The sequence below is a fragment of the Mirounga leonina genome, unplaced genomic scaffold, assembly GCF_011800145.1.
Source record: "Mirounga leonina isolate KUSES-001 unplaced genomic scaffold, KU_Mleo_1.0 Mir_152, whole genome shotgun sequence".
Lineage (NCBI taxonomy): Eukaryota > Metazoa > Chordata > Mammalia > Carnivora > Phocidae > Mirounga > Mirounga leonina.
This window is the reverse complement of record NW_023270380.1, coordinates 20,890,254-20,918,230: the sequence shown is the minus strand read 5'-3', so window position 1 is coordinate 20,918,230 and position 27,977 is coordinate 20,890,254. Positions and strand designations below refer to the sequence as shown.

The window sequence follows — 27,977 nt, the reverse complement described above, 5'->3', positions numbered from 1 at the left end:
CAGACAAGGGCTGAGCGCAGGGGCCCTCGGCAAACTCCAAGAAATAACTAGTGGCTGGGATTTGGGCGGGGGGACGGGTTGGCGGGCAAGGAGGAGGCCAGATGGGACCGAAAAGAACTGTTGGAGAGGCAGGAAGAGCCGCCGGGCACTCACCCCGGCCCACCCCAGCGCAGAGAGCCAACAGGCCGGCCCCAATCAGGGGCAGGGAGGAACGGGCAATGAAAGAGGAGAGGTCAGGCACGCGAAAGGGTCGAGAAGCTGCAAGGGCGCCCGCCCACGTGAGGGTCCAGTGCAGCCCCGGCCTTCCCGATCAGTAGTGCTGGAAAGGCCCCGAGGTTCCCCTGCTCCCAGGCCTGGGGCTGCAGATGCGGAAGACGAGGCCCGCTCAAGCGGGGCGCCGGAGGCCGCTGCCCGGGAGCGCGGCGCCCCGTCCCGTGCGCCCCGTCCCGTGCGCCCCGTCCTGTGCGCCTCGCACCGCCCTTGCGAGCTGGCAGCCCCTCTGAGCAAGGCCCCCGGCTCCGGGGAAAACGCGCTCCCGGCGCGGCCGCGCAGCTCAGGCCAGGGGGTCGTCGGCCAGCCTGCGACCTCCGGCCGGAGCCGAGCTGCGCGTCCTCGCGGGGGCCAGGGCTGCGCGCGAGGGGGGCGGGGGCCGCGGGGCGCCGGTCGCCGCAGCAAATTGGGCCGGCGGCGCGCGCGGGGCTCTGCGCATGTGCGGGAGGCGCCGGAGTTTCCCTTTGCAACTTTTAAGGGCCTGGGGACGCCGCGCCGCCCGGCCAGGTGGAGCCCGCCGCGCCCGCGCCGCAGGTAGAGGGGAAGGGGCGAGGCGGAGGGGGCGGAGGGTCGGGTCCCGGGCCCACAGCCTTTCCGGACTCCCCCTGCGAGGCTCCCTCTCCCCTCGCCTCCCCCCGGGGACTTGTCCCCGGGAGCTCGACCTCCCAGCCGGGACGGGGAGAGAGGAGCGCAGCCGGGGTGGGGGCTCTTCCTTCTCGGACTCTGTGCCTCGCAGGCCTGGGAAGGGGCCGGGCGCCCGAGTCCTCTGCCGCTGGGAAGGAGTAGAAGCCCCCGGGGCTATCTGTCCCTCAGGGACCCCTGCCCGCGGCCCTGCCGGCGCCCCGCGGAGGGAGGCCGGGCGTTCGGGGAGGGTGAGGAGAGTTCTGCCAGGAAACCCAAACCGCCCAGGTCCGGGGACCTGATAAGACTGGCCACCTGAGACGCTGGGGTGGCCTCCACCTTTCAGCCGCCGGTGGTGTCCTCAAGGGCAGGACTCCACAGTGCGGGAGACCGAGTGACCGCCAGCTTCCTTCCCCGCCGAACCTGCGCGACTGCGCCTACAGTGTCCCGGCTTCCTGGTTCGGCCGGTGGGCTGTGCTCCCCAGGCCCGCCCCAGGCACAAGGGGGACTGTGGAGGCGCGCTGGGGCCTTTCGGAGGCCCTGGCGCCTACAGGGTTGAAGACACTCGTGGGGGACGGGGGAAGATCTCCCCGTCATCCCTCACTGCAGGAACAACCAGTATTTCTCCCTTTTCCTTCCTCCCCTCCTCTGACACATGTCAGAGTCCCAAGTGTGCTTCTGCCTCCGGAGAATGGGAACAGAAGCAGAGGACCCCTCCTCTTCACACGACCTCTTCCTTGTTTAGTGTCCGGGCAAAGATCTCTCTTGAACTGGGCTGTAACAGAGAAAAAACATCAGAGGGAGTCCTGACATTGTTTCCCAGTAGCTGGAGGAGTGACTTAAAAACCAAGAGCTTTCGAGTGCTCGCTGGGACTAGGCCCTGGGCTAAGTGCTTCATGGCATGGACAGCCGTGTAAGTAAGCGGAATAACATCATCACCCTCATTTTACGGAGAAGGAAGTCAAGGCACTGAGCATTTAAGCCACTTGTCTAAGCAACATGGTACCCTAAGTGCAGAGCCTGCTCAGGTAACTGCTGGGTGCCCTGCCTCCCCGAGGCTCCAGGGCCCATGTCTATGGAGGGAAACCGTTGTCCAGGGTCCCGGGTCCTGTCTGGTGGTGCTTTAAGAACTTTGTATTCACTCGCAAGCTTCTCCTGCATCCGGCAGATCCGAGTTAGCTCCCATGGCAGAAGGGCTGGAGCTGCTTGTGGTCTCGCTGTTGGAACAGAATCGGAAGGTCTGTGCTGATAAAAAATACCCTGAATTTGCATGGGGCCTTCTTGCAAGACCCGACAGGGCTCACGCACCTCCTGCAACATTCTGTTGGTTTTTCTGGAAGGAAGGTGTCGATGGTTAGGTGTGCTGCCGGTCAGGGGCCCAGCCTTGCTGCCAAGTCAGGCGGGCAGTGGGCAAGCTTGAGACCGGCTGTTGCATTCAGCCCTCCCTCCTGATGGCCACTACCAGACTCTGGGGTGCCCAAGGGCTGAGCTTGGAGTTGGGGGCCCAAGTCACCTGCTGTTCCGGCTGCAGGGCCTCAGCGGTGGCTCGGCCTCTCCTCCCCCCAGGTTATTAGAGAGCTCTCTGCAAGGCACGGGTAAGGCTTGGACTAAGCGGGTCTACATATAGGGGAAGATTGCCCGTGGGCCAAGTCGGGGCCAGTTAGGCTCCTGTGGCCACGGGGCCTACTTGCTGCTTCCCCCCACTGAGCCAGCTCCCTGCCTCCTCCCCAGCCCGGCAGGGCTGCCCTGTGGTGCTTGGGCCCCCAGCTGCCCGGCTCACAGCTTGTCTGTTCGGGAAGCTGCAGGGGGGCTGGTCCTGGAGGCACCGTGATGTTTCAGCAGAATTGGGATGTGACGTGTGTATAGCCCAGGGACAGTTCACGACTGAGCTGAAAGGTCTGCGGGGGTGGCTGGCTCTGCCTTCAGCTGGGCGCCTCCCCTGGAGGGGCTGGCCCGACCGGCCACAGTCCAGGGCACCCCGAGGCTCCCTCCCGGGCTGGTAGTATTTGCTGACTGACCTCACCAGCTCTTACCCAACTTTGTAAAACCACCCTGGGGAGCCTGTTTGGCAGGAGCAAGGTAACTTAGAGGTGTGCCCGGAGCCGACGGAGGAAGAGGACTCACCTTCCTCCCACGGGGCTGCTGCCCTTCTAGAAGTCCTGGCTGGCCGCCCCTTCTCAGGGACACTGCTCCCTCTGTGAGCATTTTATGAGGAGGATTTGTTTTTTCTTCCCACGTCACCTTTCAGGCCTTCCTTGTTTGTTGTGCTGTGTTCCTTCTCCTGACTCTAGTCCTTGGACAGCAGCTGCCCTTGGGGCCCCGATGAGGTCCTGGACTCAGAGGCTGACCCGGAGCCCACAGCCACCCCTGCTCCCGTGGGGTGGACACTCCCCAGTCCCCGCAGTGCCTGGAGCCAGAGAAGAGGGGAGAGGCTGCTGACGTTGCGGGGAGGAGAGAGGAGCAAGCAGCACAGAGGAGAGCCCAGCACCAGTTCTGGGAGCTGGGGGGTAGAGCAGGCTGGGGGAGCCCCCGGGGAAGAGCCAAAGGCTCCATGTGGGTGCCTGAGCTCAGAGACGGGGCAGGTGTGAGCGCAGGGCCCTGTGCCAAACTGGAAAAGGCAGCCCTCGGTGACTCGGGCTGTCTGTGTTCTTTAGGGAAGCCTGTGAAGGCTGGTGCTCCCTGGTCCTGGGGTCAGGAAGGCCCTGCAGGAAATGAGTAGCAGGCCCGAGGCATCTTGGGAGGTGGCTGGGGCACAGACCGCCTCTGTCTGTGCCAGAGCAGGAGGGGGAGCCGGCTCCAAGTGAGGACCTCTCTGAGGGACGCGCCCAAGTCCTTCCTGCTGATGAGTGTTGGGCGGGAGGGAGGGGCAGGCACTGGCCGTGCAGCGTCAGGCCAGGCCCCGCGGTCGGGGTGGGGCTGCTGGGTGACATTTAGAGCAGGGAAAGCAACAGGATCTGTGTCCCAGAGGTAGTCTTTGTGACTCTGTTCAGAGCCACCAACTGCAAGGCCTCATATCTTCCAGCCATTGCCAAGTCTCTTGCGGGGGTGAGAAAGTGACTCGGCCTTCTGGGGCCCCTCCCAGGCCCCCGGACCTGCCACCCCCACCCCCTTCCTGCACTGGCTGTCATGAGTGTGAAACTGTCCCCTGCCAGCCCCAGGGGTCAGAAGTGGCCCTCAGCACCCCATACACACCCCAGCAGCATTCCCAGGTAATCCAAACACCTGGTTGGGTTGTCTGTACCTTTTCTTCTTGTCCCAAGAGTTTTGTTCCTATAGCAGCTTAGAAATACAGAGCCAGGGGCGCCTGGGTGGCTCTGTCGGCTAAGTAGTCTGACTCATGATTTTGGCTCAGGTCGTGACCTCAGGGTCATGAGATGGAGCCCTGTGTCAGGCTCCTCGCTCAGTGGGGAGTCTGCTTGAGGGTTTCTCTCCCTCTCTCTGCCTCTGCCCCCCCCACTCACGTGCTCCTTCTCTCAAATAAATAAAATCTTAAAAAAAAAAAAAAGAAAGGGAAAAAAATATCAGACCTAGCAGAATCCCCAGATGTGGAGAGGTGGGAGCTTGAGGGAGGGTTGCTGAGTATTTCTGCTGGCTCTTCAGCCACAGACAGCGTGAGGCAGGGGCCAGAACTCGGGCGCTAACTCTGAGGCTTGGTGTCAAGGAGACAAACACCGGAGATTTCCATTAGCTTCACAGGGGTGCCAGGAGCCTCAGAAAGGAAAGGTCAACAACCAGCCGGGAGGAATATTTGCTTTGGAAATGCTGGGCCTTCCAGTTAGACCAAGGGTACCCAGGAGGGTGGGGGTGGCAGGACAGAGCTGGGGTGTGCTCCAGGGGTCCCTGAGGAGCCCCCTCCCTCCTCCCATCCTCCTCTATCTCCCCTGGCCCCCACCCCACCCCATCTTCTCTGGCTGCCCCTTCTGGGCCTTCATAGAGCTAATGTGGGGAGCCAGACGCGGAGCGTGGCAGGGCCGGAAGAGGCTGGGTCTGAGGCCGATTTGGCGCTGAGCCCCCGAGCCTCAGTTCCAAGCGGAAGGGCCTGCGTCAGAGGCCCAGCTGGACAGCCCAGGAGCAGTGGGGCCAGGGCACCGACCGTTGCCGCCTTCTTTTTTTTTCCAAGATTTTATTTATTTATTTATTTGAGAGAGAGAGAGAAACAGCATGGAGAGGGAGAGAGGGTCAGAGGGAGAAGCAGGCTCCCCACTGAGCCTGGAGCCTGATGTGGGACTCGATCCCAGGACTCCTGGACCATGACCTGAGCTGAAGGCAGTCGCTTAACCAACTGAGCCACCCAGGCGCCCCCGTTGCCGCCTTCTTGGATGTCCCTTCTAATGTGTTGATTCCTGCGTTTACTCCCCGCCTTTATCTCCCTCCCATCAGGTCTGTCCCCTGCCTGCCCACTGGAGCTCCGGGGCCCCCACAGGATGCTCCCTCAGCAGCAGCCCCTGAGGCCATGGCGGCCCCTGGCCATTCGCCCACTCCCGGGAGGCTGCCAACTCTGTCCCGGATGAGCCCTCCCCCCGCCCGGCTGACCCCTGGGGCTTTCCCCACAGTGGAGCTATTCTCATGGGCCCTGCCAGGCTCCTTGCTGCTGGCCCCCACCTTGGCCTCTGCCAGTGCAGGCTGGGAGACCGCAGGGGCGTCCACGCCCTGACCGTCGGCCCGGGTTTGCTCTCCAGGGAGGACAGGCGCGATGACCGGCGCCCGCCCCCTGGAGCTGTGGCAGTCCAAGGCGGTGTCCATGCGTGAGCGGCTGGGCATCGGGGACCAGCCCAACGACTCCTACTGCTACAACTCGGCCAAAAACAGCACCGTGCTGCAGGGGGTCACCTTCGGTGGTATCCCCACCGTCCTGCTCATAGATGTCAGCTGCTTCCTGGTGAGACCCCTCCTGAACCATGTCCCCCTACCCGCCCTTACCCCGTCCCCAGGCCTTTTGGGAAGGTCAGGTGAGGAGCCAGGCCCACCTGAGTGTGGACACCAGCTCTGCTGCCCACCTGCTGTGGCCACAGCCTGCGTGTGCCACTCCGGACGGCGGAGGTCAGGAATCTTAGCTGCGGGATTTCCGGAGAAGATCCCGTCGGGCTCTGCAGGGACGGAGCCCACGTGGCTGTACCTCTGAAGCTGAGCACCCCCGGAGTTAGTAGCCTGTCGCGTGGGGAGGCCGCGGGAGGGGGGGGGGCTGTCCGCAGGGACAAGAGCTGTGAATGGAAGGTGTGGGTTCCAATTAGAGTGGCCGCACCTCCCGGCCTAGAAACCTCACCTTCCGTCCCCACTGGGTCCTGGGCCTTTTAGGGGATCAGCTGCGGAGAAAAGGACAGACCTTGGAAAAGGCCCCCCTTCCTCAGAGCTGGGGCACACAGCGGCCTCTTGTTAGTGTAGACCTCCTGCTTCCCAAACAAGTCCCAGCCTAAAGTGCACCATTTTTCTCCCCTGTGCCGACCCACCTCTGGCCGGGTGGCAGGTGCTGGGGTCAGATGCACCTTCCTTTGCCTGCCTGTGGGCCGGCCGGTGCCTCCTGATGCCTTCTCCCAACGTGTGACAGAGCCCATCAGAGTAAATGGGGTGGGACGGGGGTGGGGGCGGTGAGCCAAGGAGAGACGTCTGGAGACGGAGGCGGACGCCGCTGAGGGGGGCCCGGCTGAGGAGAGAGTCGCTGGCAGTGGTAGATTTTTATCATGGGACACTCGGGGTGCCCCTGGGAGCCAGAGGGGCCTGGAAAACGTGAGCGCGCGGGAAAGGTCCACACGGCAGCACGGCAGGGCAGGAGGGCAGGCACCTGCCCAGCAGCCTTCACGTTTACCCTAAGACAGGACTCACCTGCCTGTGGAGGTGTATCAGCAGCTTCCCCACTGGCCTGAGCTAACCTCTCGGAGAGCAGGAGCAGGGCCCCCCTGGGGTTCTGGCCTTCTGGATTCCCTTCAGGGGGACAAAACCCACTTTTAAAAGCTCAGCTCCTGACTGGGGCCGGCAGGGTTGTGCTCAAGGAAAATGGCTCCCTCCCTCTACCTCCCTGAATCTTTTTTTTTAAAGATTTTATTTATTTATTTTTTAGAGAGCGAGCGAGAGAGAAACAGCATGAGAGGGGAGAGGGTCAGAGGGAGAAGCAGGCTCCCCGCTGAGCCGGGAGCCCGATGTGGGACTTGATCCCAGGACTCTGGGATCATGACCTGAGCCGAAGGCAGATGCTTAACCATCTGAGCCACCCAGGTGCCCTCCCTGAATCTTGAGGGAGGGAGCCTGTTCAGGGAGCGGGGAGAGGCCCAGCGGGTCTGAGGACCGGCCAGGGCCGAGGTGTGGGGAGGGAGGAGAGAGCTAGAATGTACAGATTTTAGAGCTAAAGGGGGTTAGGGAGATGGGCCGAGGGCCCCAGCTAGTGGAGGCCGAGCCCGCCGGAGCACCAGGTCCTCGGTGGGCATGGCCCCTTCGGGAGAACCAGACACCAGGCAAAGGTGTCACCGCTGTGGCTCAGCCTGGGGCAGCTCTGCCTCCTTGTAATTAAACCTGCATGTCGGTGTGAAGTGAGGAGGGAGGCTGGTCCCCAGGGCAGCTGTGGGCCCAGAGCTTGTCTCCCTGCTCAGGAGCAGCGGAAGGCCTGTCGGGGCTGGGGAAGAAGAGTGGAGAACAGGGCCGGTGCGCAGGACGAGGGGGCGCGGGGGAAGCCCAGCACACTGGATGCCATCGTGCCTCGGGCACCGGGGACAGGCGCTGGGGAACGGGGTGAGCTGTCCCGCGCTCAGTACAGGTCACCTGATTTGGTTTCTTTTCTCCTTTTAGTGTTTAATTTTGGTGTTTTCCATCATAAGAAGGAGATTCTGGGATTATGGCCGTATTGCCCTGGTGTCAGAAGCAGACAGGTAACAAGGACACGTCACCTCGAGTGTGTGTGCGTGGGTGTCGCCGGGATGGGCGGGTGGCCCACACGAGACGCTGACATGAGACCGTGTCTGTTGCCAGGCCGGTGCCAGAAGTGCTGTTGGCTTCAGGCCGTGGAGGAAATCTAGCTGCTTGTACACGTAGGGCTTTCGTCAGCAGCTGAGAAGGATGCCGATGGCTTTCTCACCTTGAACGTCTTCAAGTGTCTCTTCTTGGAAATGAGCTAGTTTGGGGCTGGGGGCGAGGCAAGGAGGGTGAGGGGAGCTGCCCCTGTCCTCGCTCGGGGTCGGCGTGGGCTGGTGGCCCTCGCTCAGCCAGCATCGGGGAGTCTGCCGAGCAGGGCCCCCCTTGGCCAGACCCCCCCCCTCAGGCCCTGACGGCTCATGACACCTGAAGGGGGGGTCGGAGTCTAGTCCTGCGCCCTGGCATCTCCAACCCCAGCTGTTGCCACACTCCAGGATCTTGCATCAGGTGCAGAATAGGAAGCCACAGGGCAAACGCAAGTGTGCCGGGCCACCCTGCCCCCAGGGCCTCCTCGGGCGACCCCCGCCGCTCTTGCTCCATGGGCCGTGTTGAAACGTGGTCTGTGCGGCAGGGGCGCGGTGTGTTCGAGCACCTTCCTTCCTTGCAGCCTCAGTGCCGGCATTTGTGAAAGCAAAGCCATAAAATAGTTACGTCCCTTACAAGTGGTGGTGTCGTAGATTGGACAAAATGCAGCATTTGTTCCAAGTTTTATTTAACACATTGGGAAGCAGATCGCATACGTCGACGTTCTGAAGTCCCATTAGGTGGACCCGTGGGCGTCGCGGCCCTGAGGCCCCAGGGTGCAGGGCACAGGGGCGGTGCTCATGCCCGAGCCCTCGTCACTCACCCCTGTGAGGCAGAGTTTCACGTCTCACATGCCCAGGTGTGGGCATCTGCACATTTCGTGGGCCAAGTTGTATCTTGTGCCAGACCTTGAGGCAGGCTTGTAGCTTTGGTCTGGGATGTCAGGTGTAGACTTTTCTGTCATTCTTCCCTTTTGTGTTTCTAGTGAGTCCAGATTCCAGAGATTGTCGTCATCTTCCTCTTTCGGGCAACAAGATTTTGAAAGCGAGCTGGTTGGTACCAAAGGGAGCGGTGCGGCCATGGCTGTGGGCAGGGGCAGGCCGCCGCGCACCTGTTCAGCGGCTGACTTGGGACCCTGCGTCCTGAGTGGCCAGTGCTGGTGACAGCTCTTCTCGGCACCGACCAAACCACCTGATTTGGGGGGCCCAGGACAGGGTCACCTCTCAGGCAGAGGGCTCCCCGAATCCCCTGCCGTCCCAGTGCTCGTCTCTGTGATCACACTCAGGGACAAGTGTGACAGCTCGTTGTTGACTTGCTGCTGGCTTGAGCCACCTGTGGGCAGGAACCATGCCTTATCCAATCCTATTACCCCGAACGGATGATGACTAGATGTGTGTGTTTCCCAGCCGGGCGGCAGCCCAGTTCTGGGGGGATTGTGCGTAAGAGACGCGATGGACAGTAAAACCTACAGACCCCCTCTTCCCTCCATAACCCCACTCCAGGGGGGGACTGTCCCATCCACGAGGCTTGTCTCCCTGCATCCATCCCACGTCTCAGCCCATCGTTCAGGACAACCTAACAGAAGCCCGTGGAAGCTTCTCTGAGGCTCTCCTGAGCACCCTCCCGCTCTCTCTTCAAGTTCAGCATTTGCCCCTGGAGCCTGTATGATTCTGCAAATTGTCAAAGCTTGAGAGGTTTTTGCAAGAGTTCTAGGCATAGGGTGCTTGTCACAAAGGACTGGGAGCGTGGAGACCCTGTCACTTTGGGGACACGTGGTAGCTTCCTGAATTTGGGACAAAAGCGTTGCTTTTGCATCACGGGAGGGTAGGTGGTTATTTAGGGCACGGACAGTGATCACATCTGCCTCCTAAAGACACACACGTCCACGGCTGACCCCTGGTCTCTGCCTTTCCAGGGATGCTGCCCCTGGCTGACCGCCATCTTCCGCCTACAGTGAGTACGGCCCAGGTGGCTGGTGTGCGTGTGCACCCGTGTCTGCGTGTGGGTCGGAGCGGGAGCGGGGGGGTGTCTGGCTGTTGGTCTTTGTCTGGGGGGGGGGGGGTTAGCGTGTTTGGCCTGTGAGAAGGAAAGGTCAAAATGCCCAACCCCGAGATGGGGGTCTCTTAGCTGCTTCTTAGCTCAGGCCCAGAGCAGAATGTGGGGGCTAAGAACAGGGGGCCCAGAAGCTCCTGCACAAGCTCACAGAACTGAGTTTTTGTGCTCTAGGCAGAAACGATGGCCCCTTGGTATTTAACACCAACACGCCCGATGGAGGCTCTTCCCGGCAGGCTTCTGTGTCTGGTTTAGTGCAGAGAGGAGAAAGAATGATGCTTCAGTACATTCACCTCATTGGGTTAAAAGTGGCCTTGTTTTTAAGATGTGGGGCCTGCAGAGAGAAACCCTATCAAGCAGGATCTGCTGCGGTTGTAGGCAGCACCCTTTCACGGTGCCGAGATATGCGAAGCACCTCTCAGAATTGATGATATCCAGCAGTTACGGGACGCTGGGGATGTCCCTCTCTCTGGGCCTCAGGTTCCCCAACTGTACAAGGGGGAGAGGTGCATTTGCCAACCCCACCCTTCTCCACCACCGCAAAATCACGTCACCAGGAGGCATTTCTCCTGACACTGGAGGTCATAACATACTCCGTGCAATAAGTCCATCACAGAAGGAAAAGAATCAGTGAGAACAAATTTGAGGACACCTAGAACCCTCCCCCTGAGGGACACCCAGGGCATGTTCTTCAGTTGGCTACTGGGGCGGGGGGGGGGGGGCGGCTGGGTGGGGCTCAGGCCATGCCCCTACCCCTGGGCCGGGCGGGGCAGCGGGGGACACTGACTCATCATTTCCACGGTAACCCGTAAAGGCGGTGTGGGCAGATCTGCTCTGCAGCGGGCTCCTCTCCCTTGGCCCCGTTTTCATGGTTCTGTGTCCCCTCCAGCCCCCCCCTGCGCCCCCCGCATGGACACGCACTTCTCATGGAGGGGCTGTCACGGTGCTACCGTGTATCCTGTCTGTCACCATGATGCTGGCCCATCTCCGCTCCGTGGGTTTTCTCCCCGTCTGTCCCTATCGCAGAAAGGACAGCAGCTTGATGTTTCTGAGGCTACAGTTAAACCTAGCAGCTGCTGACAGCCAGCATTCCCACCGACATTCAGAGAGGCCCTGCCGGGTCCTTAGAAGTGCCTTTCCTAGCCAGATCGGAAGGCAGAGGCATGTCCCCAGAAACACCGTGAATGAGAATTGCTCATTCATGGGTTTGAGTCTTCATCACTACTCCTTCCGGAAGCTGGATCCTGGGGCAGCTCCCTGTCAGGGGACTGGGACAGAGGGGTCCCCATCCTGTGTCCACGGCACAGAGGTCTGGCTCTCAGCCTCTGGAATTTTCCAGGTCCCCAAGCCAGCTGGAGCTTCCAAATATGGCACCCAGGAAAGGGTGGAGCGCCTGTGGGCCCCCCCCACCACCGCAGGACGCAGGGAGGAGGCAGGGCAGCAGAGGGCCTGAGCCCCGAATGCTCCATGCTTCGGAAACCGGCTCCCCCCTGCCTGAGGGGGGCCCTGGGAAAGAGTGGGGGCTGCGAGCCTGGCAGCCACCCTGCCGTGACTTTGCTTATTCACAGCAGCGGGGAGGGCTGCGGTGCGGCTGAGCTTCCACGCCTCGCCCCTGCACAGATGGCTGCTGAGACGGCAGCTTCCTGGGGGTGCGGTGCGGCGGGCTAACGGGGCAGGCTCAGGAGGCCCATCCTTGCTGTGCCCGCACAAGCTGTGTGACCGGGGACGCGGGCTGCGTCCTCATATGTAGAGCGGTGGGGGTGGGATGGGAACCCGCCTCCCAGATAGTCCTGAGGACTGAGTGAGGCCACTGCCGCTCACTGAGATTCCATGTGCGTGTCTTGGCCAGTGATGACCAGATCCTGGAGTGGTGTGGGGAGGACGCCATCCACTACCTGTCCTTCCAGAGACACATCATCTTCCTGCTGGTGGTGGTCAGCTGCTTGTCCCTGTGCATCATCCTGCCCGTCAACCTCTCGGGTGACCTCCTGGGTAATGACCCCTTGTCCTGCATGACTCGGGCCTGAGCAGAGCCGCGGGGCTCTTTGTGATAGGGCAGAACCCCAGGACTCATGCTTGGATTCAGACATGAGGAGTCCTCGAGGTGACTCTCGGAACTTTCCCTTCTGCCCAAAGGTCTAGAGAAGGCCCCCGCCCCCAGCCAAGAGCTGCCCCCCCCGTCAATTTCTGATTCTGTCCGAGTATGAGGAATAAAACCCCAAGATTTGTCAAATCAGGCTTTTGGAGAGTGCTTTCCACCTTCCTGCCCCCACCCAATCAGGAGGACATAGTTAGTGATCTGGAAGATGTTCGTGATGCTCAAAGTCAAAATCGGAGTGTGGAACAATGTTTCCAAGCAACTGCAGGAAGCCAGCTTCCAAAATGCCATCACGAATCCACTTTTTTCTTAAAAAAAATTTTTTTTTTAAGTAGTCTCTCCACCCACCGTGGGGCTCAAACTCACGACCCCAAGATCAAGAGTCACACGTCCTGGGGCGCCTGGGTGGCTCAGTCGTTGAGCGTCTGCCTTCGGCTCAGGTCATGATCCCAGGGTCCTGGGATTGAGCCCCGCATCGGGCTCCCTGCTCCGCGGGGAGCCTGCTCCTTCTCTCTGCCTGCAGCTCTGCCTACTTGTGCTCTTTCTTTCTCTCTCTGTCAAATAAATAAATAAAATCTTAAAAAAAAAAAAAAAAGAGTCGCATGCCCTGTCGACAGAGCCAGCCGGGCATCCCAAAAATCCACTTATAAGAAGTGGATTCCAGTGATTCCCAACTTGGTGTTGGGCCCAGCTTAGGATGATTTTAGATTTCTCACGGAATGTCACAAGAATCTCAGAGCAAGAGGAATTCAAAGTTGACTTCCCCACATGGTGGGTTGGGGAGAAGTTGTCAGGTACAGCAGAGGTCTTGGCTGGTGGAGCTCTGAAAATACTGGACAGATGGTCAGGTCCTCTGATGGGTCCGGAGCCACACACGGAGGCTGCCGTGCTCCCTCCCCCTCCCCTAGCCTGACCCTGGAACTATGTGTCTTGCTTCTCTGCAGACAAAGACCCTTACAGCTTTGGGAGGACTACGATAGCAAACCTGCAGAACGAGTGAGTATGGGGTGGGGGCTTTGAGGGTGCTGACAGGGCGGGGACCAAGGGGAGGGCAGATTCCAGAGCCCGGCTCCGCCAGAGAGTCCTTAGCCAGTGGGCCGATGTGCGAGAGCCCCTCTGCAGCCAGAGCGTGTGGCTGGGTGGTGGGCATGGACATGGCCCCGTGGCCCCCCGCTCTAGAGGGGCACTGGCCATGAGGCCGCTGTTGGAGGCATCTGCTGGGATGGAGCCATTGGCCCTCAGCTCAGCACCGTGAGGGAACCCCGGGCCCAGCCCCTGCACCCCCACCCTGGCTTGGGAGCCCAGCCCTGATGGCAGGTGGTGTCCCGGCCCCCCCCAGCAATGACCTTCTCTGGCTGCATACCGTCTTCGCTGTCCTCTACCTCATCCTCACCGTGGGCTTCATGCGGCATCACACGCAGTCCATCCGGTACAAGGAGGAGAGCCTGGTGAGTGCGGCTGGGGGCTCAGGGGGGTCAGAACCCAGTGGCATCCCCAGCGGGCGGGCAGATGGCCCGGGGCTTGGGAGCAGTGAGCTTCAACAGAGGGCCTCCGTGGAATGTGGCTGGCATGTCTGCACTCAAAAATGACATTCTTTTTTAAAAAAAATTAGGATTATTTTAGAACATGGATTTATCCCCTTCTGTGTTGCCAACTAGCCCTTAAATTTGTGGGGTCCAGGCTTATAGTTGCCTATCCTAAGTACCTTCTCGAAGTTCGGATTGGGAGCAGCCCTCTCTTTGTAACCCACAGCTTGATGGGGAGGAGGAGTTTCTGTGAGTTGGTTCTGGGCCTGGGTCCTCCTCTCATCTGCTGTGTAACCCCATTTGAGTCCCTCACCCTCTCTGGGTTCCTTCTCCCATTCTCATCATGCAAGGGAGGCTCGCAGAATTGCTTGGGACGTGTATTGTGTGTACAGTCTGGAAGGCGATGCTGTGGGCACGGCATCCATCAGGGCTCCGCCAGGTGGCCCAGAGCAGCCGAGCCTTCCGAGCTCCTGCTGTTTCCTTCGGGGAGGCTCGAACAGGGCGGAAGAGCGGGGCCCGCCTGCGGACGGGCTTGCCCGGTGACTCCTCTCCCTGGCGCGTTTCTCCACAGGTGAGGCGGACCCTGTTCATCACGGGCCTCCCCAGAGACACCAAGAAGGAGAGTGTGGAGAGCCACTTCCGGTGAGCGGGGCTGCGGCCCCTGTGGGTGGGACAGGTGTCTTAGGGGAGCACTCCGTGTTCTGCTCGGGCACCCGGAGACCTGGAGGAGGGCCTGGCCCTGCCACACGGTCATCGCGTGGCTGCTGGTGCCATGAAAGGGTTCCGGCTGGGGCGGCCTACCCTCTGCCGGCCACCACGGCCGCCCCGGGTGACCGCAGGTGCTGGAGAGGAGGCCAGGCCCTTGAGAGCACAGGGAAGATGATCTGCCATGGGCTTCTCAGCATCAGCTGTGCAGAGACCGAAGCCTGAGACTGAGCTGGTCTCCAAAGGGGAGGGCCTGTGGCTGGCCCCTCCGCCCCTCGAGGGCATCTGGGGAGGGGGCACGTGTGTCCAGAGCCCTGTCCTCACAGAGCTCACCATTCAGTGAGTCCAAGCTCTCCAGGGCAGGACCTCCTTCCCGGCAGCCCCCGCTGAGCACCTGTTCCCAGGGCTCCTGCAGGGGGGCGGGCGGGGGAGAGGAAGCATGTGCAGGGCTGGGAATGGAGCATCAGGACAGGGGTGGGGGGACAGAGCAGGTGCAGAGGCCCCTGGACCCCCTGGGCTGCAGGCGAGGGAGCCAGGCTTCTATCCGTCTTCACTCCCCACCAGCTCAGCAGTCACTAGTCTGTAGAGCGGACTAGGGGTGGAGGATGGTGTAACTGAGCACCATTTGTGAAGAACGCTAAAGAGTTGTAAAATGAGTGTTTAAATATATTGACTAACCTTTTCAGAAGCTCCAAGTATTTTAGAAATACTCTTTTATGTAAACAGATACTGGCGTGCTTTTTCTCTGTTCCTTGAAATACCTCCCGAGGGGCCTGCTGGGCAACACTGAAAACCATTGTTTCGTTTGATGTATAATCTTAAAGAGAAAAGAAAAGACCCCTCCTACTATACAGACACTGGATCAGAGATATCCTAGCTTAGGAGGCCCTTTTGGTGCATGCGGCTGCGGCAATCCCTGGGGACCGACGTGGGCGTCTGCCCTGTGGCCGGGATGCTCACGCTGGGGTTCCCTTCCCTGGTGCTCTTCCTGGGATCCTGGCTTGTCCTGCTGTTTAAATCAATGGCTGACATGCCTGTGGGCTTTGTCTGTCTCACGAAGATGGACCCAGAGGGTGCATGGTATGTGTGGGTGAGGACTTTGTGTGTCTGGGGAGGGAGCATCGTGCGGCGGTGCCAGGCTGCCTGGATTCAGATCGCGGCTCTGACAGCCACCAGCTGTGTGGCCTGGGGCACAAGTCCTTTAACCTCTCTGACCCTTATTTTCCTCATCTGGAAAATGGGGATGAAGCCTCCCACATTCTGATGAGGATTCAGTTAATCGTCTAACGGTACTTGCCAATAGCAAGGGTACGCACAGCATACGAACAAGTAGATGCAATCTTACTATGACGGTTAACGCGTATGCAGACATTTTCTGGGCTGAGGGTCTTTGCTTTCATTAAGCCTGAAATGTCTGTGACCTTCAAAAGGGTCACACACTGGATAGGGTTTCGGTGATGGTCCAAGGTCAAAGTGACCTAGAGCCAATGATAAATCTCTTCCTTTGGGTGGGTGGAGGACATCAGCAATGGTGTTCAGCCTTTGCCAGAAGCGCCTGCTGATTTAAAGCCGCGAGGGTCTAAACCTGTCACTTGCAGGCACTGACTTTCATGCTATTAAAAAAGGCCTTTTTGTATTACATTTCAAAATTTCCCCCTTTGATAAAAAATAAAGAGAAAAGAGCTCTCTACTGGCACACAAAAAGCCTTGGAGACTTGGGGTCTCCCTGCCTGGGGGTCCTCTTTTCCAACAGGCATCTTTTGGGCACAGGGACGCATACCCCACGTGTGAGCTGTTGGACGTACAGCTGTGCTACAACGTGGCCAGGCTGCTACACCTGTGCAAGGAGAGGTACGGGCGGCATGGGCCCCTCCCCCGCTGAGGCCCCTGCCTCCCTCCCGCTGGCCGTGGCCGGAGCCCCCGCTGGGGAAGGCAGCAGGGCGGCTCTGAACTCCTGGGTCTGGTGGTGGCCGGTGGTTGGACGGTGGCGGGGGGTGTGCGCCACAGGGTTAGCGCGAGGCTGACGCTCCCCTCCCCCCCGCCCCCACAGGAAGAAGGCGGAGAAGAGTCTGAGCTATTACACGAACCTGCGGGCGAAGACAGGCCAGTGGACCCTCATCAACCCCAAGCCCTGCGGCCAGTTCTGCTTCTGTGAAGTGCCGGGGTGTGAGTGGGTGAGGGCCCGGCCCCGGCAGGAGCGCGCCACAGGGTTCCCGACCCCCACAGGGCCGCATGGTCACGGGGGCTGTGTCCGCCGGCAGGAGGACGCCATCGCTTACTACACGCGCTTGAAGGACCGGCTGACCGAGAGGATCGCCGAGGAGCAGTGCCGGGTCCAGGAGCGGCCGCTGGGGATGGCCTTCGTCACCTTCCAGGAGAAGTCCATGGCCACCTAGTGAGTGGGACCCTTCCCCGGCCGACTCCCCGTCCCCCTCCAGGTGACTTGCTGTCCGTGTCAGATGCAGGTGGTCCTGCGGAATCCATCCCAGGGATTTGCCGGTAGCATTTCCATCTCCTTCCCTCTCATCCCAGCCTGTGCTTGTGACAGCTGGGCGGGGGCGATTCTTCGGATCCCTCTCGGGTTGTTGCAGACTCACCCTCCTGCTGGGCTCTCACCAGCTGCCCCAGGGATCCCGTTGCCTCTGTCCAGCATTTTGCCCTCCTTCAGATGTCCACTCTGGACCTCAGATCTTCTTCTGTGCCCCGGCTTCCCAACCCGTACAAATGCACACCCCCCTGAGCACTTGGGGCACTCCCTTCTGCAGAGCCGAGGCCTGGGGAGGGTTGCAGGGTGCAGGCAGGGGCGCTGGCTCCCAGAGCAGTCCCATGCCTGGCGTTGGGAGAGCACTGGGGACAGCAGGTGGCCACACAGATGCCCCTCCCCCTGCCTTCTCTGCGGCAGCACAGGTCCAGGAATGGACCCTGCCACAAGGGGAGAGCCGGGAGGGCGCCCGTGGAAGGGGGTGTTCCAAGGCAGGAGCAGGGGTGGGTGGGCACGGAGATGGAGAGGGGTGAGGTGGCCGTCCTGGGGTGGGTGTCAGAGTGGAAAGGAGTCGGGGAAGGGCCGGTGAGACCCTGGCCTGGCCACAGGATGTGCCCACAGCGCCAGCCGGGGTGAGCGGGGGGTTGGGGGCCCAGGGAGGAGTGGCGGGTTGAGGCCGTGCAACAGCATGGGAGGCAGAGTCAGACAGATGGGGCGCACGCCTAAGTGGGAGGGCCTCAGTTTCTCTATCTGTAAAGCAGGAGTCCTCCCTGGCTTGCCGGGTTGTTCTAGGGATTCGACGGAATCCTCCCTGGAGGGTGCCAGGCAAGGCTTTTCTAAGCATTACCTGTAATAAACTAATAAAGCCAAGATCCCCTGCCCCAGGGGCCCCACTCTCGCTGGGTCCCATCTCCCATGTCTGTACGTGGCCCCCGGGCGGCTGGGCCCTGGCCACTTCTGCTTTTCCCGTCAGCATCCTGAAAGACTTCAATGCCTGCAAGTGTCAGAGCCTGCGGTGGAAAGGTGAGCCCCAGCCATCCTCCAGCAGCAGGGAGCTCCGCACCTCCAAATGGACAGTGGCCTTTGCCACTTACCCCGAGGACATCTGCTGGTGAGCCCCCGGGCCGGGCCGGGGTGGGACAGAGGCCCTGGGGCCTGCGGGACCTGCCCCGTCACCTGGAAGCCCGGGCGGGGACTGGCGGTCAGGGAGGTCCGCACGCGGCCCCTGCTACTCTCTGGGCCAGGGCTGGGGGGCGTGATATGTGTGTGTGGGGGGGTGTCCATGACCCGAGCTTCATTCCAGTGAATCCAAAATATGGAAAATTGTATCATTTCCACACGGGATCAGTTATTTTTTAGTTGAGATGTTTCTCTTTCTCATACTTAGTATCTTTGAAATGTAGTGTGTATGTTACCTTGGTTGGGACCCCCGCTGCAAGGCTCAGCAGCCAGGCAGGCTCCCCGTGGGCCCGGCTCTTGTACCCCCTCCCCCATGCAGCCACCTGTCTGGCCTGGGGGACACGCTGGTGAGCTACGCTGTGTCCACGGGCCCATTAGCTAGCCTTGAGCAGGATGCAGGGGTGAGGGCAGCCCCAGCAGAGGCCTCAACACGGTTGGCCATAGTCCCCCACCCCGAGAGTGAGCTTTGGGGGCTCTTGTCCACTGGCTCTATCTTGGCCTCCGAAGGTCCTGCTTCTCACGTCACAGGGCTTACCAAACTCAGGGTGGTTTGTCTGTTCTTGGTGGGGTGGGAGACCGGGACAGGCTGCAGTGGGGCCCCGGCCCCTCTGTCCCCTGCCTCCCCCTCCCTGCACCCAGCCCCTGGCCCTGCCTGGGGAGGATGTGTCACTAGTCACCAAGGCTGCCGACATGGCTGAGACGTACCGGGTCAGAGCCTTGCTGCCTGGGTGCTCATGGCATCTCTTTGGTGGGTTCTGGCCCCCCTGCTGTTGCCGGGGAGCCATGTTCGTGGTGGATAGCCTGTTTTCCCTCTGAGCTCAAAGGGACCCCAAATTTGACATGGCTGAAGCTGAAGGTCAGTACAGAGCACTTGCCTGTACTCCTGAGATCGAAACGAGCCCCCTGCCGGAGCCCTCTGTCTGGTGCCTTACCGTGTCTAAGCTTGACCTGCTGACCCACCTACTCCGGCCGCTGTTGGTGTGGTGGGCAGCCAGAGCCTGGGAGATAAGTCTCCAGGGCCTGTGTCCTCCCCTCTGCAGGAAGAACCTCTCCATCCAGGGCTTCCGCTGGTGGTTCCAGTGGCTGGGCATCAACTTCACTCTCTTCATGGGGCTGTTTTTCCTGACCACGCCCTCCATCATCCTGTCCACCATAGACAAGTTCAATGTCACCAAACCCATCCACGAGCTAAATGTGAGTGACCATGCTGCAAGGCCCCTCCTGCAAGAAGGTGTGCTGGGCGAACGGGAGCCAGGGGAGGGCACTGAGCCGGGAGCAGCGTCTCTGAGCAGGGGTGCGGCCAGCGGTACGTGTGCACAGAGGACGCTCCTGCTGGGGCCTCTGCTGGGGCTGCCCTCACCCCCGCATCCTGCTCAAGACTCGCCAGTGGCCGTGGACACAGCTTAGCTCCCCAATGTGTCCCCCAGGCCAGACAGGTGGCTGATACCGGACCTGGGGAGGGCTGGGGGGCTGGGGGGGTAGGAAGGAGTGACAAGTGCTTCACAGATTGGGGCAGCAGGGTGCAATTATTTCTTTCATGTTCTGGCATCCGATAATCTTGTTACAAAACCATAGAATCTAGATAATAGATTATTTTTTAAAATCTTAGATATATCGAGAATAGCTAACACTCCCTAAGTTGGTTTCTGCTTAAAACGGTATTGGTTTCCCATGACTAGCTCTGCTGAAACATCACCCTAAGTCTTTTTTCTTTTTTCCAATTCCGCTGGCGTTCAGTTAATCATGCTGGGAAAGCACACAGGGCAGGAGGTTCTGAGGCCCTGATCCTCGCTCCGCCGTCCCCTGGCTGATGAATTCTGATCCTCGGATTTTCATCCGACGGCTGGAGTGAAAGCACCTACCTTAGCATCTTCACGGGGCTGTGGTGATGGTGACCTCGTGAGCTAATGTGTGGTCGGAGCATTTACAGCCTATAAATATTCACGCCTTTGCCAATTAGGTGCCCCTGGTTCTGTAGCATTTTTTAGGAATTGGCCTTTATCGAGTCTTTCTGAAGTACGCCACCTTGTTTTCATGAAGTTTTCTCTCTATGGTTGTGCTCATTTTATCAGGGAAAGTAGTAAGCTGGTTGGCTCGTGTGACAGCAGCTGTGAGTGCAGGGGGCAGACACAGGACTGGCCCCCACTGGGCCGGCGGGAGCTGAGCGGGCGGTTGTCTGGGAAGGCCCCGCTTCAGCATGCCCGCTGTGTAGAGGGAAGCCAGGGGGCGATGGGTCTGGTCAGGTGGACATCAGCTGTGTGTGAAGTTCCTTTCTTCGCTCCAAAGAGCTATACTGAAGTCCAGGGCGGTTACGGCCCACTCAGCCAACGTGATGGAATACCTACCCCATACCAGGCCCAGCATTGGCTCCGGGGTGGGGGTGGGGGGCAGCATGACCAGGAGGCCATCGCCCCTCCACCTGTCTCCTCCGTGGCCCTTGTTTTCCAGGACCCCATCATCAGCCAGTTCTTCCCGACCCTCCTGCTGTGGTCCTTCTCGGCCCTGCTGCCCACCATTGTGTACTACTCCACGCTGCTGGAGTCTCACTGGACCAAGTGAGTGAGCAGGGCGTGCGCCCTCCGCCCCCGCCCCCAGGGCAGCGGGCACCCAGCAGGGGCCTCCCGGGTCGCCAGGAGCACTTAGGGGACTGGGGGGACCCACCTCTGGCTTCCTGCAGGTCAGGAGAAAACCGGATCATGATGTCAAAAGTCTACATATTCTTGATCTTCATGGTGCTGATCCTGCCCTCCCTCGGCCTCACCAGGTACCTACCATGACCTCCTGCCCTGAATTCACGTCTGGTCACCTCTGGAGAGCTCTGTCTGTCCCTGGGAGAGGGGAAGTGGTCTGGGGGTGCATGCCAATCCCTGGCGACATCCATGCTGGGCCCACCCACTTGGGGTGCCCTTGGGCTGGCTTACTGATTCTTTTGGAAATATGGTCTTTCTTCCTTAAATGAAGCTTGAACACGAAACGGAGCATGGACCGTCGCCCTCGGGAAAGGGGAATATGTGTGCTTTAAGGGGGGAGTTGCTATGGAAGCCGGCCCTGATCGGTGATGCTGGAGGAAAGGGGCACCTTAGACAAGAGACGTGGACCTGGAGGTTCCACCTGCTGCTTAGAGCAGAAAAACGTGAAAATGCATAGTGAGCACAGGGAGCAAGGGACAGAAGTGCTCACAGCATTCTTTTTGTTTTTTCCCCAGTCTGGATTTTTTCTTCCGGTGGCTCTTTGACAAAACTTCCTCAGAAGCCTACATCAGGCTGGAGTAAGGATTGTCCACACTGCATTTGGGAGCCGCTGTCCCAGGGACACATCCCTTGGGGGCTTGGCTGGGGCTGCATGGGGGGGCGGGTAGTCTTTGCCCCGGGAAGTCCTCTCCTCCTGCGACCCCAGCACCCCTCCCAGGTGCCTGGCGGTGTGAGGCTGGGCAGATCCTTCGGCGGGCACCGAGGGGGCTGACCTACTTTGCGCCTCATGTGCAGAAACATGGTTCATCTCTGAGGCCGAAACTCCATTGGTGGCCGTCTTGTTCATTCTTTGAGACTTATTCCTGAGAACGGAGCCACCCGGGGAGGAGAGGAGTAGTGAGCCCTGTGGAGGTGCCTTCCCTGGTGGCAGAGAGGCTCCTGGACCTCGGCTCACCCCCCGCGGCCCCCCAGGTGCGTCTTCCTGCCCGACCAGGGCGCCTTCTTTGTGAACTACGTCATTGCCTCGGCCTTCATCGGCAACGGGATGGAGCTGGTCCGGCTGCCGGGCCTGGTGCTCTACACCTTCCGCATGTTCATGGCCAAGACAGCGGCTGACCGCAGGAACATCAAGCAGGTATAGGGGCGCGGCGGGCAGGGACGGCATATAGACTGCCTCCCAGGACCCCAGCCTCCCCGCCGGGTGGCTCCCCGGGGGTCTGACCCCGGAGCCTGGGGGGGTCACTCTCCCGTCTGTCCTGAGCACCCTCTCCGCCCTCTGCCCCCCCACCTCCCAGCCTGCTGGGTTGACGTGATCAGATCGAGGGAGACACGAAGGGCCCGTGAATCCTGGTGGCCTGGGTGGGAGCCCAGCGAGGCTGGGGTCTTGCGGAGGGCACAGGGACCCCGAGAGGCCGGGGAGGGGGAGCTGCGCACCTCCCGTTTCCGAAGTCGTCCTCCGCGCTGTCCCCTGGCGGCCCCGAGTGAGCTCCTGGCCTCCCCGCCCAGAACCAGGCGTTCCAGTATGAGTTTGGGGCCATGTACGCATGGATGCTGTGTGTCTTCACCGTCATCATGGCCTACAGCATCACCTGCCCCATCATCGCACCCTTTGGTGAGTGGCCCGGGGGTGGGGGCCTGAGCGGCTGTGCCGCTGACCAGCAGCCCTAGCTCGAGCCCATGTCCCGGACCTCACCGTGCCGCATGGTGCACGCCTGCGAGGCAGGTCTGGTTTCGTGGATGAAGCACCAGTGGGACGGGGTGAGGAGTAGACCCAGCATTGGAACCGGGGACCGTTTGACTTTAGAGACCAAGATCTTGCCACTAAAATAAACATCAGGTTCCTCGATTTTGCCACCAAAAAAATATACATATATAAATAAATAAAATAAAAACCAACTGCAGACAGATGGAAGATTCTGGAAGGAAACAGAACACTCAAGAGACCGTTGGCCTTGCTAGCTGAGGTTTCAGGACAGGAGGAGGTTTTAGTTTTCCCTGTATGCTCTTGAACTATTTAAAAAAAGGTATAGTATTACTCTTCAAAAACGAAACAATTTTGTAAAAAGCATGATACGATCAAAGAGGCAGCACCCACCTTCTGTGCCGCCCCTGAGGCAGGACCCTCGGGCAGCTGTTGACTGCTGGGTGCAATGGGTCAGCATGGCTGGGGAAGGGAAGGAGAGTGGGGGAGCCTTGCAGGATGGGGGGGGCGCTCGCGGGGGAGGGCCCAGGACGAAGCTGAGGCCAAGCACCTGGGTATAAAATAGCTTCTTTCTGCAAAATGGTCCTAGACACCTCTACTCCTTGGTGTCAGGGAGAGGTTGGGAGGGGGGAGCAGAGAGAGAAAGAACGAGGATGCGAGCAGCCAGGTTCTGCATCTAGCCCTACTTGGGCTTCATGCGATCGGACAGATCACCAGCCCCAGGAGGCGGCAGGTGGAGGAGCCCCGTGGCCCAGCCAGGTCTGCAGCTCACAGCCCATCTCTGCAGGCCTCATCTACATCCTGCTCAAGCACATGGTGGACCGGCACAACCTCTACTTCGCCTACCTCCCGGCCAAGCTGGAGAAGAGGATCCACTTGTCGGCCGTGAACCAGGCCTTGGCTGCTCCCATCCTGTGCCTCTTCTGGCTCTGTTTCTTCTCCTTCCTGCGCCTGGGTGAGGGGCCCTTCTGACCAGGGCAGGCTGTGGGGTGGACGCAGGAGGCAGCCCGGGGCCTCCCAGTCCCCATTCATAGCAGCCTGTCAGGTCCCTCACCTTGGTGCCCAATCAGAACACGGTGCCCGGGCGAGGGCTGGTTGGGGGCAGCATTGACCACCCAGCTCCTGAGCTGGCCGGAGCCTGGGGGACCCTGGGGACCCCAAGTCAGCAGAGAAGCTGTACAGAGAAGGTGGTCCCTTTATCCGCGCGGAGGGCCTGAACCGGAGAGGGGCAGGCTGGTCCAGGCTGCCCTTTGGGGCACAGGTGGGACCGAGTCCTCAGCACAGGGTGGAGGTGGGAGCACGCAGGAGGAGAGGGGGATACTCTCCGGCAAACGACAAAGGCAGGAGGGCTGTGACCGAGCCCCGGTCAGGTGAGGGGGGCCTCCATCCCATGTAGCCAGGGCAGTGGAGCCTGCCGGGAGCCGGCCCAGCAAGGAAGCGGGCAGCTGAACACTGACTTGGGGTCCCAGTTCCTGAAATCTGACCGGGGATAATGCCAGCCATTCAGCGGGTGCCCCCCTGGGTGCTCCCGGCCGTGGGAGAGGTCACACATGGTTCCTGCACCAGCTGCCCCTCTCCCCCTCCAGCATGGCTGGTGTCCCTCTGTCCCCAGGTCTGAAGGCCCCCCTCACCCTGTTCACCCTCCTGGTCGTGCTGCTCACCATCCTGGTCTGCGTGGCCTACACTTGCTTTGGATGCTTCAGGCACCTCAGCCCGCTGAACTACAAGGTGAGGGGATGTGGGAGGAGCAGGGGGTGGGCACGGGCCCCACTTGTCACAGCCCCGTGAGCTGGTGGCCTTCTCCCCCCCCCCCCCCCCCCCACTCCCCGGCGCCCCCCTCCCCCACCCCGCTCCCCGTCCTCGGCTGCTGGGAGCTTGGCACCCACCGGTCCTGGGATCCCGGCTGTTAACAGTCTGTGTGTTTGGAGGGTGCTAGTTCAGGGAGCCCGGTTTTGTTGATCATGGCGAGTCTCTGCTGTCACCTGCAGATGGAGGACTCAGGGAGTGACAGAGGAAATGAGGCAGACGCCCCCCGGCCGGTACCCTTCACGGTAAGTTCTGCTTCTTCCCGAGCCGGAGTGGCTCCCCGGGGGACGGCAGCGCCTTGATCACGTGGCAGCCATGGTTCCAGAAGGAATCCCTAGTCCCGCGGGACGCTTCACCTGCACAGGCAAAGCCACGTTCCAGAAGGAATGGCTAATCCCTGTGCAAGTGAGGCCACGTGTGGCCAAGGTGCCGCCCCGCCCCCTGGTTTCCGTTTCCGGCCCGGGTTCCTTCTCTGCGGGTTTAATGCCTGCCGCTGGGCCTCTCTGGGAGCGGCCTGGCGGGCGCCTGTGGCCGAGGAAGTGAGCAGGAAACAGGGTTGCCCCAGCGCCTGCCTGCCGCGTGAGGCCCCAGCGTCCCCCACAGAGCCAGGGCCTGGCAGCCTTCTCCCCAGCCCCCGCCTCCCCTGGGTCAGGCTGTCCGTAGCGTAGGGCTGTCTGTCCTGGGACCAGCCCCGGCGGAGAGAAGGTTCTTGGACTCATTCCCCCAGGGCACCTGCCCCTGCAGACCAGGGAGGAGGCAGGGCAGGCGGATGGCCCGAATCCCCTTCTCAGCCCGGCTCTGGGGAGGAGCAGAGGCGGAGTGTGGGAGCACTGGGTCTGGAGTCTCCTGCCTGGGCCCCCACTCCCGCTCCGAGCACTCAGGCCCCCCGTTTTCTGGCAGCCCTACATGCCCCGGATTCTGCAGGGCTTGTCCTCGGAGAGAACTGCCCTGTCCCCACAGCGGCGGCAGACCTACGGCGCCATCCACAGCATCAGCGGGACTGTCCCAGGGCCGTGCCTGGCCCGGGGCCCCGGGGCCAGTGACAGTGGGCCGCCCGCCTACCAGGAGGCCTGAGGGCGGCCGGGCCAGGCCCGGAGCCAGGAGAGGAGAGCCAGGCGGAAAAGTGGCCTGACTCAGGCCCCACCTGTTTTAAGCACAGCTGCTCTCAAGAGATGGAACTGGAAAGGTGCGCCTGCCCTTGGCCGAGGAGGACGGGCCAGGACGACCATCGGGTGGTGAGCGCCGGCCTTTCCGGCCGAGCAGCTCTGTGCTCCCGCTCGCTTGCCGGGGGCCCGGCATTTCCAGGTCCCCCTCCTGCACAAATGTCCAGCCGTCCCTGGGGTTTTAGCAGCATCATGTGTTGGAGTTGTGCACCCACAGCCCTGTTTGCTGTGGTGATGGTGCCAGGTACGGGGGAGAGGGGAGAATGCAGGAGCCCCCTGGAGCCCCCAGCTCGAGGCACACACTCAACCAGTGCATAACCAAAGAGCCTGCGGCCATCCAGGCTGGATGGGGTCCAGATGAGGCTGGGGGTTCATGCCGGCTCCCCTCTCCGAATCCAGCCCTCCCCCTCCGGTCCCGGGAGTCCGCTGCGGGAGCAGGAAGGCCATGGGCCAGTCCGGGTTGGGTGGGCTGCGACCTCGGCTGGAAGGGCAGGTGGCCCCTTCCTTTTCCTCCCTGCGGGAGCGGGAACTGCAGCCTCCCACGGCCTCCAGGGGCAAGGGGGCGGTATGCGTGGGGGCCCACCCCGCAGGGGCCGTGTGTGGCCCAGCCCCCGCCACCCCGCTGCCCAGGACACGGGGAGGGGGTGGAGTGTCCTGGAGCCAGCAGGGTCCCCTCCTTAGTCCAGACCGCCGACCGGCCAGGTGTACTGGGGGTCCCATGTCACCTGGTTCCAGCCACTCTTAGAATAAAATCGTTTATTACCCCTGCTCTCGTGCAGGCAGTGAGCAGGGGCCCGGCAGGGGCGGGAGCAGGCGTGGGGGTGTACACTGTCACCAGGAGAAGATTGGGGAGGGGGGAGGCTCGCTGCTCCTCGGGAGCTGCCCGGGGGGCGGGGGCAGCCTTCGGCGAGGGAGCTGCGGAGTGACAGCCCGCCCTGCGGCCATCAGCCCTGCTCCAGCAGCCCCACGAACTTGCCGATGTCCTGGGCCAGCAGCTCGGGCTCCTCAAAGGCGGCAAAGTGGCCCCCGCGGGCCATGTAGGAGTAGGAGAGGAGTTTTGGGTACTTGAACTTCACCCACTTTTCTGGCACGTGCATTAACTCACAAGGGAAGGCAGCAAAGCCTGTGGGCACGTGGACCTTGATCCTGGAAGACACAGCGATCCCACTGAGGGGTGAGATGGCATCCTGGTCCCCTCTGTCCCCCCGTAGCAGGGGGCTCCGATCACCCTCCCACAGGGAGCCAGAAAGGAAGGAGAGACCAGGGCTCTCACCACCCCCTAGAGCCGCCTTCTCCAGAAGGGCTGGCCAGGCAGAACACGCGGGCTCCCCATCGGCTGAGCCGGACAGGACAGCCGCTAGCCCCCCCAGCTGTGTTCCCCTTTCCCCACCGCTGCCCCCTGAGGGTCCGGAAGTCCAGGACCGCTGATGCCACATGGGGCTGGCCCGGTGTTCCCTTGATGAGCAAAGTGACACCGTGCTCTCATCCCAGGCACCCTGGGCACCTATGGTCCTGCCATCAAAGGACCTCCCTGGGGGTCAAGGGTGGGTGGTCTGGCTGCTCCTGGGGGCCCATCGGCAGGCGGCCCGTGCAGGCTCAGCCAGACTCACCGGTCATGCTTGTTGGCCATGAAGCCCTGGCCCAGGTTCTCCTTGTAGAAGCGCTGGGAGGAAGTGATGGTGCCCGTCGTCCAGTAGAGCATGACGTTGGTCAGCAGGTCGTCCAGGGAGAACTTCCTGCAGAAGCAGCCCCAGAAGGCCCCTCAGTGCCAGGCGCGGCTTTTAGGCTGCGAGCACCGGGGACCCCCGCCCGCCCGGCTTCCTGCTCAGACCTCGGCCGAGGCTGGTGCATTAGTCCCACGGCGCCCGGGCCTGGGGCCGCCAGCTATCAGGACAGCAGGAGACGGGGCAGGCTTGGCCCGGGGCCCTGCGGATACCTCCCCACTTGGCATGGGACCCCACCCAGGCTATGGGGCTTCACACATGGGGAGGAAGGAGCCATCTGGTTCTCACTGTTGGGGCCCGAGGGCTGTAGACCCTGAAACCCCACCTTCTCCTGGCCCCACCTGCTCCTTGGGCTCTGACCTGCTCTGGCTGGGCTCCCTCATGCTACCCTGTGTCCAGAGCCCCCTGGAGCCCTCCATGGCACCCCCCCGTCCAGCTGCTGATGCCATCTTCCGCCCCTCCAGCCTCCAGCCCTCCCCTGCCCACAGTCTGATATCCATGCTACCCAGGCCTGCCTTCCCGCCTCCCCTCTGCCCCGTCTCTCCTGCCCCCGCAATGCCTCGGCACCCCCCACTGCAACTGCTGACCCGCACTTGCCCGTCCCCCCATTCAGGTAGGGGCTTCTCACTTCTCCCTGCTCCCGGGGCTGCTGCTGGGCCTGCTAGTTCTCCCCAGAGCACAGTCATTTCCTCTGGTCCGACCCCTCCCCAGGCTCCAGATCTCAATCTGGTTACCAAGCGAGCACCTCCCACTCAGCATGTCCACGCTGGAAGTGGCCCCTGCATCTCTGCAGAGCCCCTCGTGGACACACACACTCTCAGATGCAAGTGCACCCACACACGCACGCTCACACGTGCACATGTGTCTGTATCCAAACCCACGGGCGCACACACGTGCACACTTCCATCATCCAAATGTGCACACACACTCAGAGGCTCCTCTCCTCATTCCCTATTTCTTGTTTGACAAAGGAAAGGCGTCCCTGCAGCCTGGTAGGGAGGTAGAAATTTCTACTTCTACTGCTGCCTCCCCCCC

General features: G+C 61.3%; 2 protein-coding genes across 7 annotated transcripts in view; one reads left to right on the top strand and one right to left on the bottom strand.

Annotated features, from left to right (window-relative positions):
- The first annotated feature begins 721 nt into the window (after positions 1 to 721).
- On the top strand, positions 722 to 25,950 carry TMEM63A (transmembrane protein 63A). Of its 5 annotated transcripts, XM_035008680.1 has the most exons (24): positions 750 to 804; positions 1,554 to 1,804; positions 5,571 to 5,770; positions 7,669 to 7,748; positions 8,801 to 8,867; positions 9,731 to 9,768; positions 11,717 to 11,859; positions 12,910 to 12,961; positions 13,305 to 13,413; positions 14,063 to 14,133; positions 15,967 to 16,047; positions 16,247 to 16,370; positions 16,458 to 16,591; positions 17,652 to 17,789; positions 18,898 to 19,051; positions 20,306 to 20,412; positions 20,535 to 20,621; positions 21,063 to 21,125; positions 21,520 to 21,682; positions 22,054 to 22,159; positions 23,037 to 23,204; positions 23,862 to 23,977; positions 24,238 to 24,300; positions 24,956 to 25,950. In XM_035008680.1, exons 3-24 carry the CDS (start codon positions 5,585 to 5,587, stop codon positions 25,127 to 25,129), a joined length of 2,424 nt encoding a protein of 807 aa, XP_034864571.1. In that variant the 5' UTR covers positions 750 to 804; positions 1,554 to 1,804; positions 5,571 to 5,584; the 3' UTR covers positions 25,130 to 25,950. The 5 variants fall into 5 exon arrangements, with proteins under 5 accessions (XP_034864570.1, XP_034864573.1, XP_034864571.1 ...); XM_035008679.1 differs by lacking the exon at positions 1,554 to 1,804 and having other exon boundaries at positions 722 to 804; XM_035008682.1 differs by lacking the exons at positions 1,554 to 1,804; positions 5,571 to 5,770; positions 8,801 to 8,867 and having other exon boundaries at positions 735 to 804; positions 11,775 to 11,859; positions 24,956 to 25,948.
- Positions 25,951 to 25,959: 9 nt separating this feature from the next.
- EPHX1 (epoxide hydrolase 1) overlaps positions 25,960 to 27,977 on the bottom strand; it is a 30,816-nt gene continuing 28,798 nt past the window's right edge. For both annotated transcript variants that reach the window (XM_035008685.1, XM_035008686.1), the window contains exons 8-9: positions 26,829 to 26,954; positions 25,960 to 26,364 (exon numbers count right to left, since the gene is read on the bottom strand). In XM_035008685.1, coding sequence (XP_034864576.1) covers positions 26,163 to 26,364; positions 26,829 to 26,954 — 328 coding nt within the window. In that variant the 3' untranslated portion in view covers positions 25,960 to 26,162. The remainder of the gene's footprint in view (positions 26,365 to 26,828; positions 26,955 to 27,977) is intronic.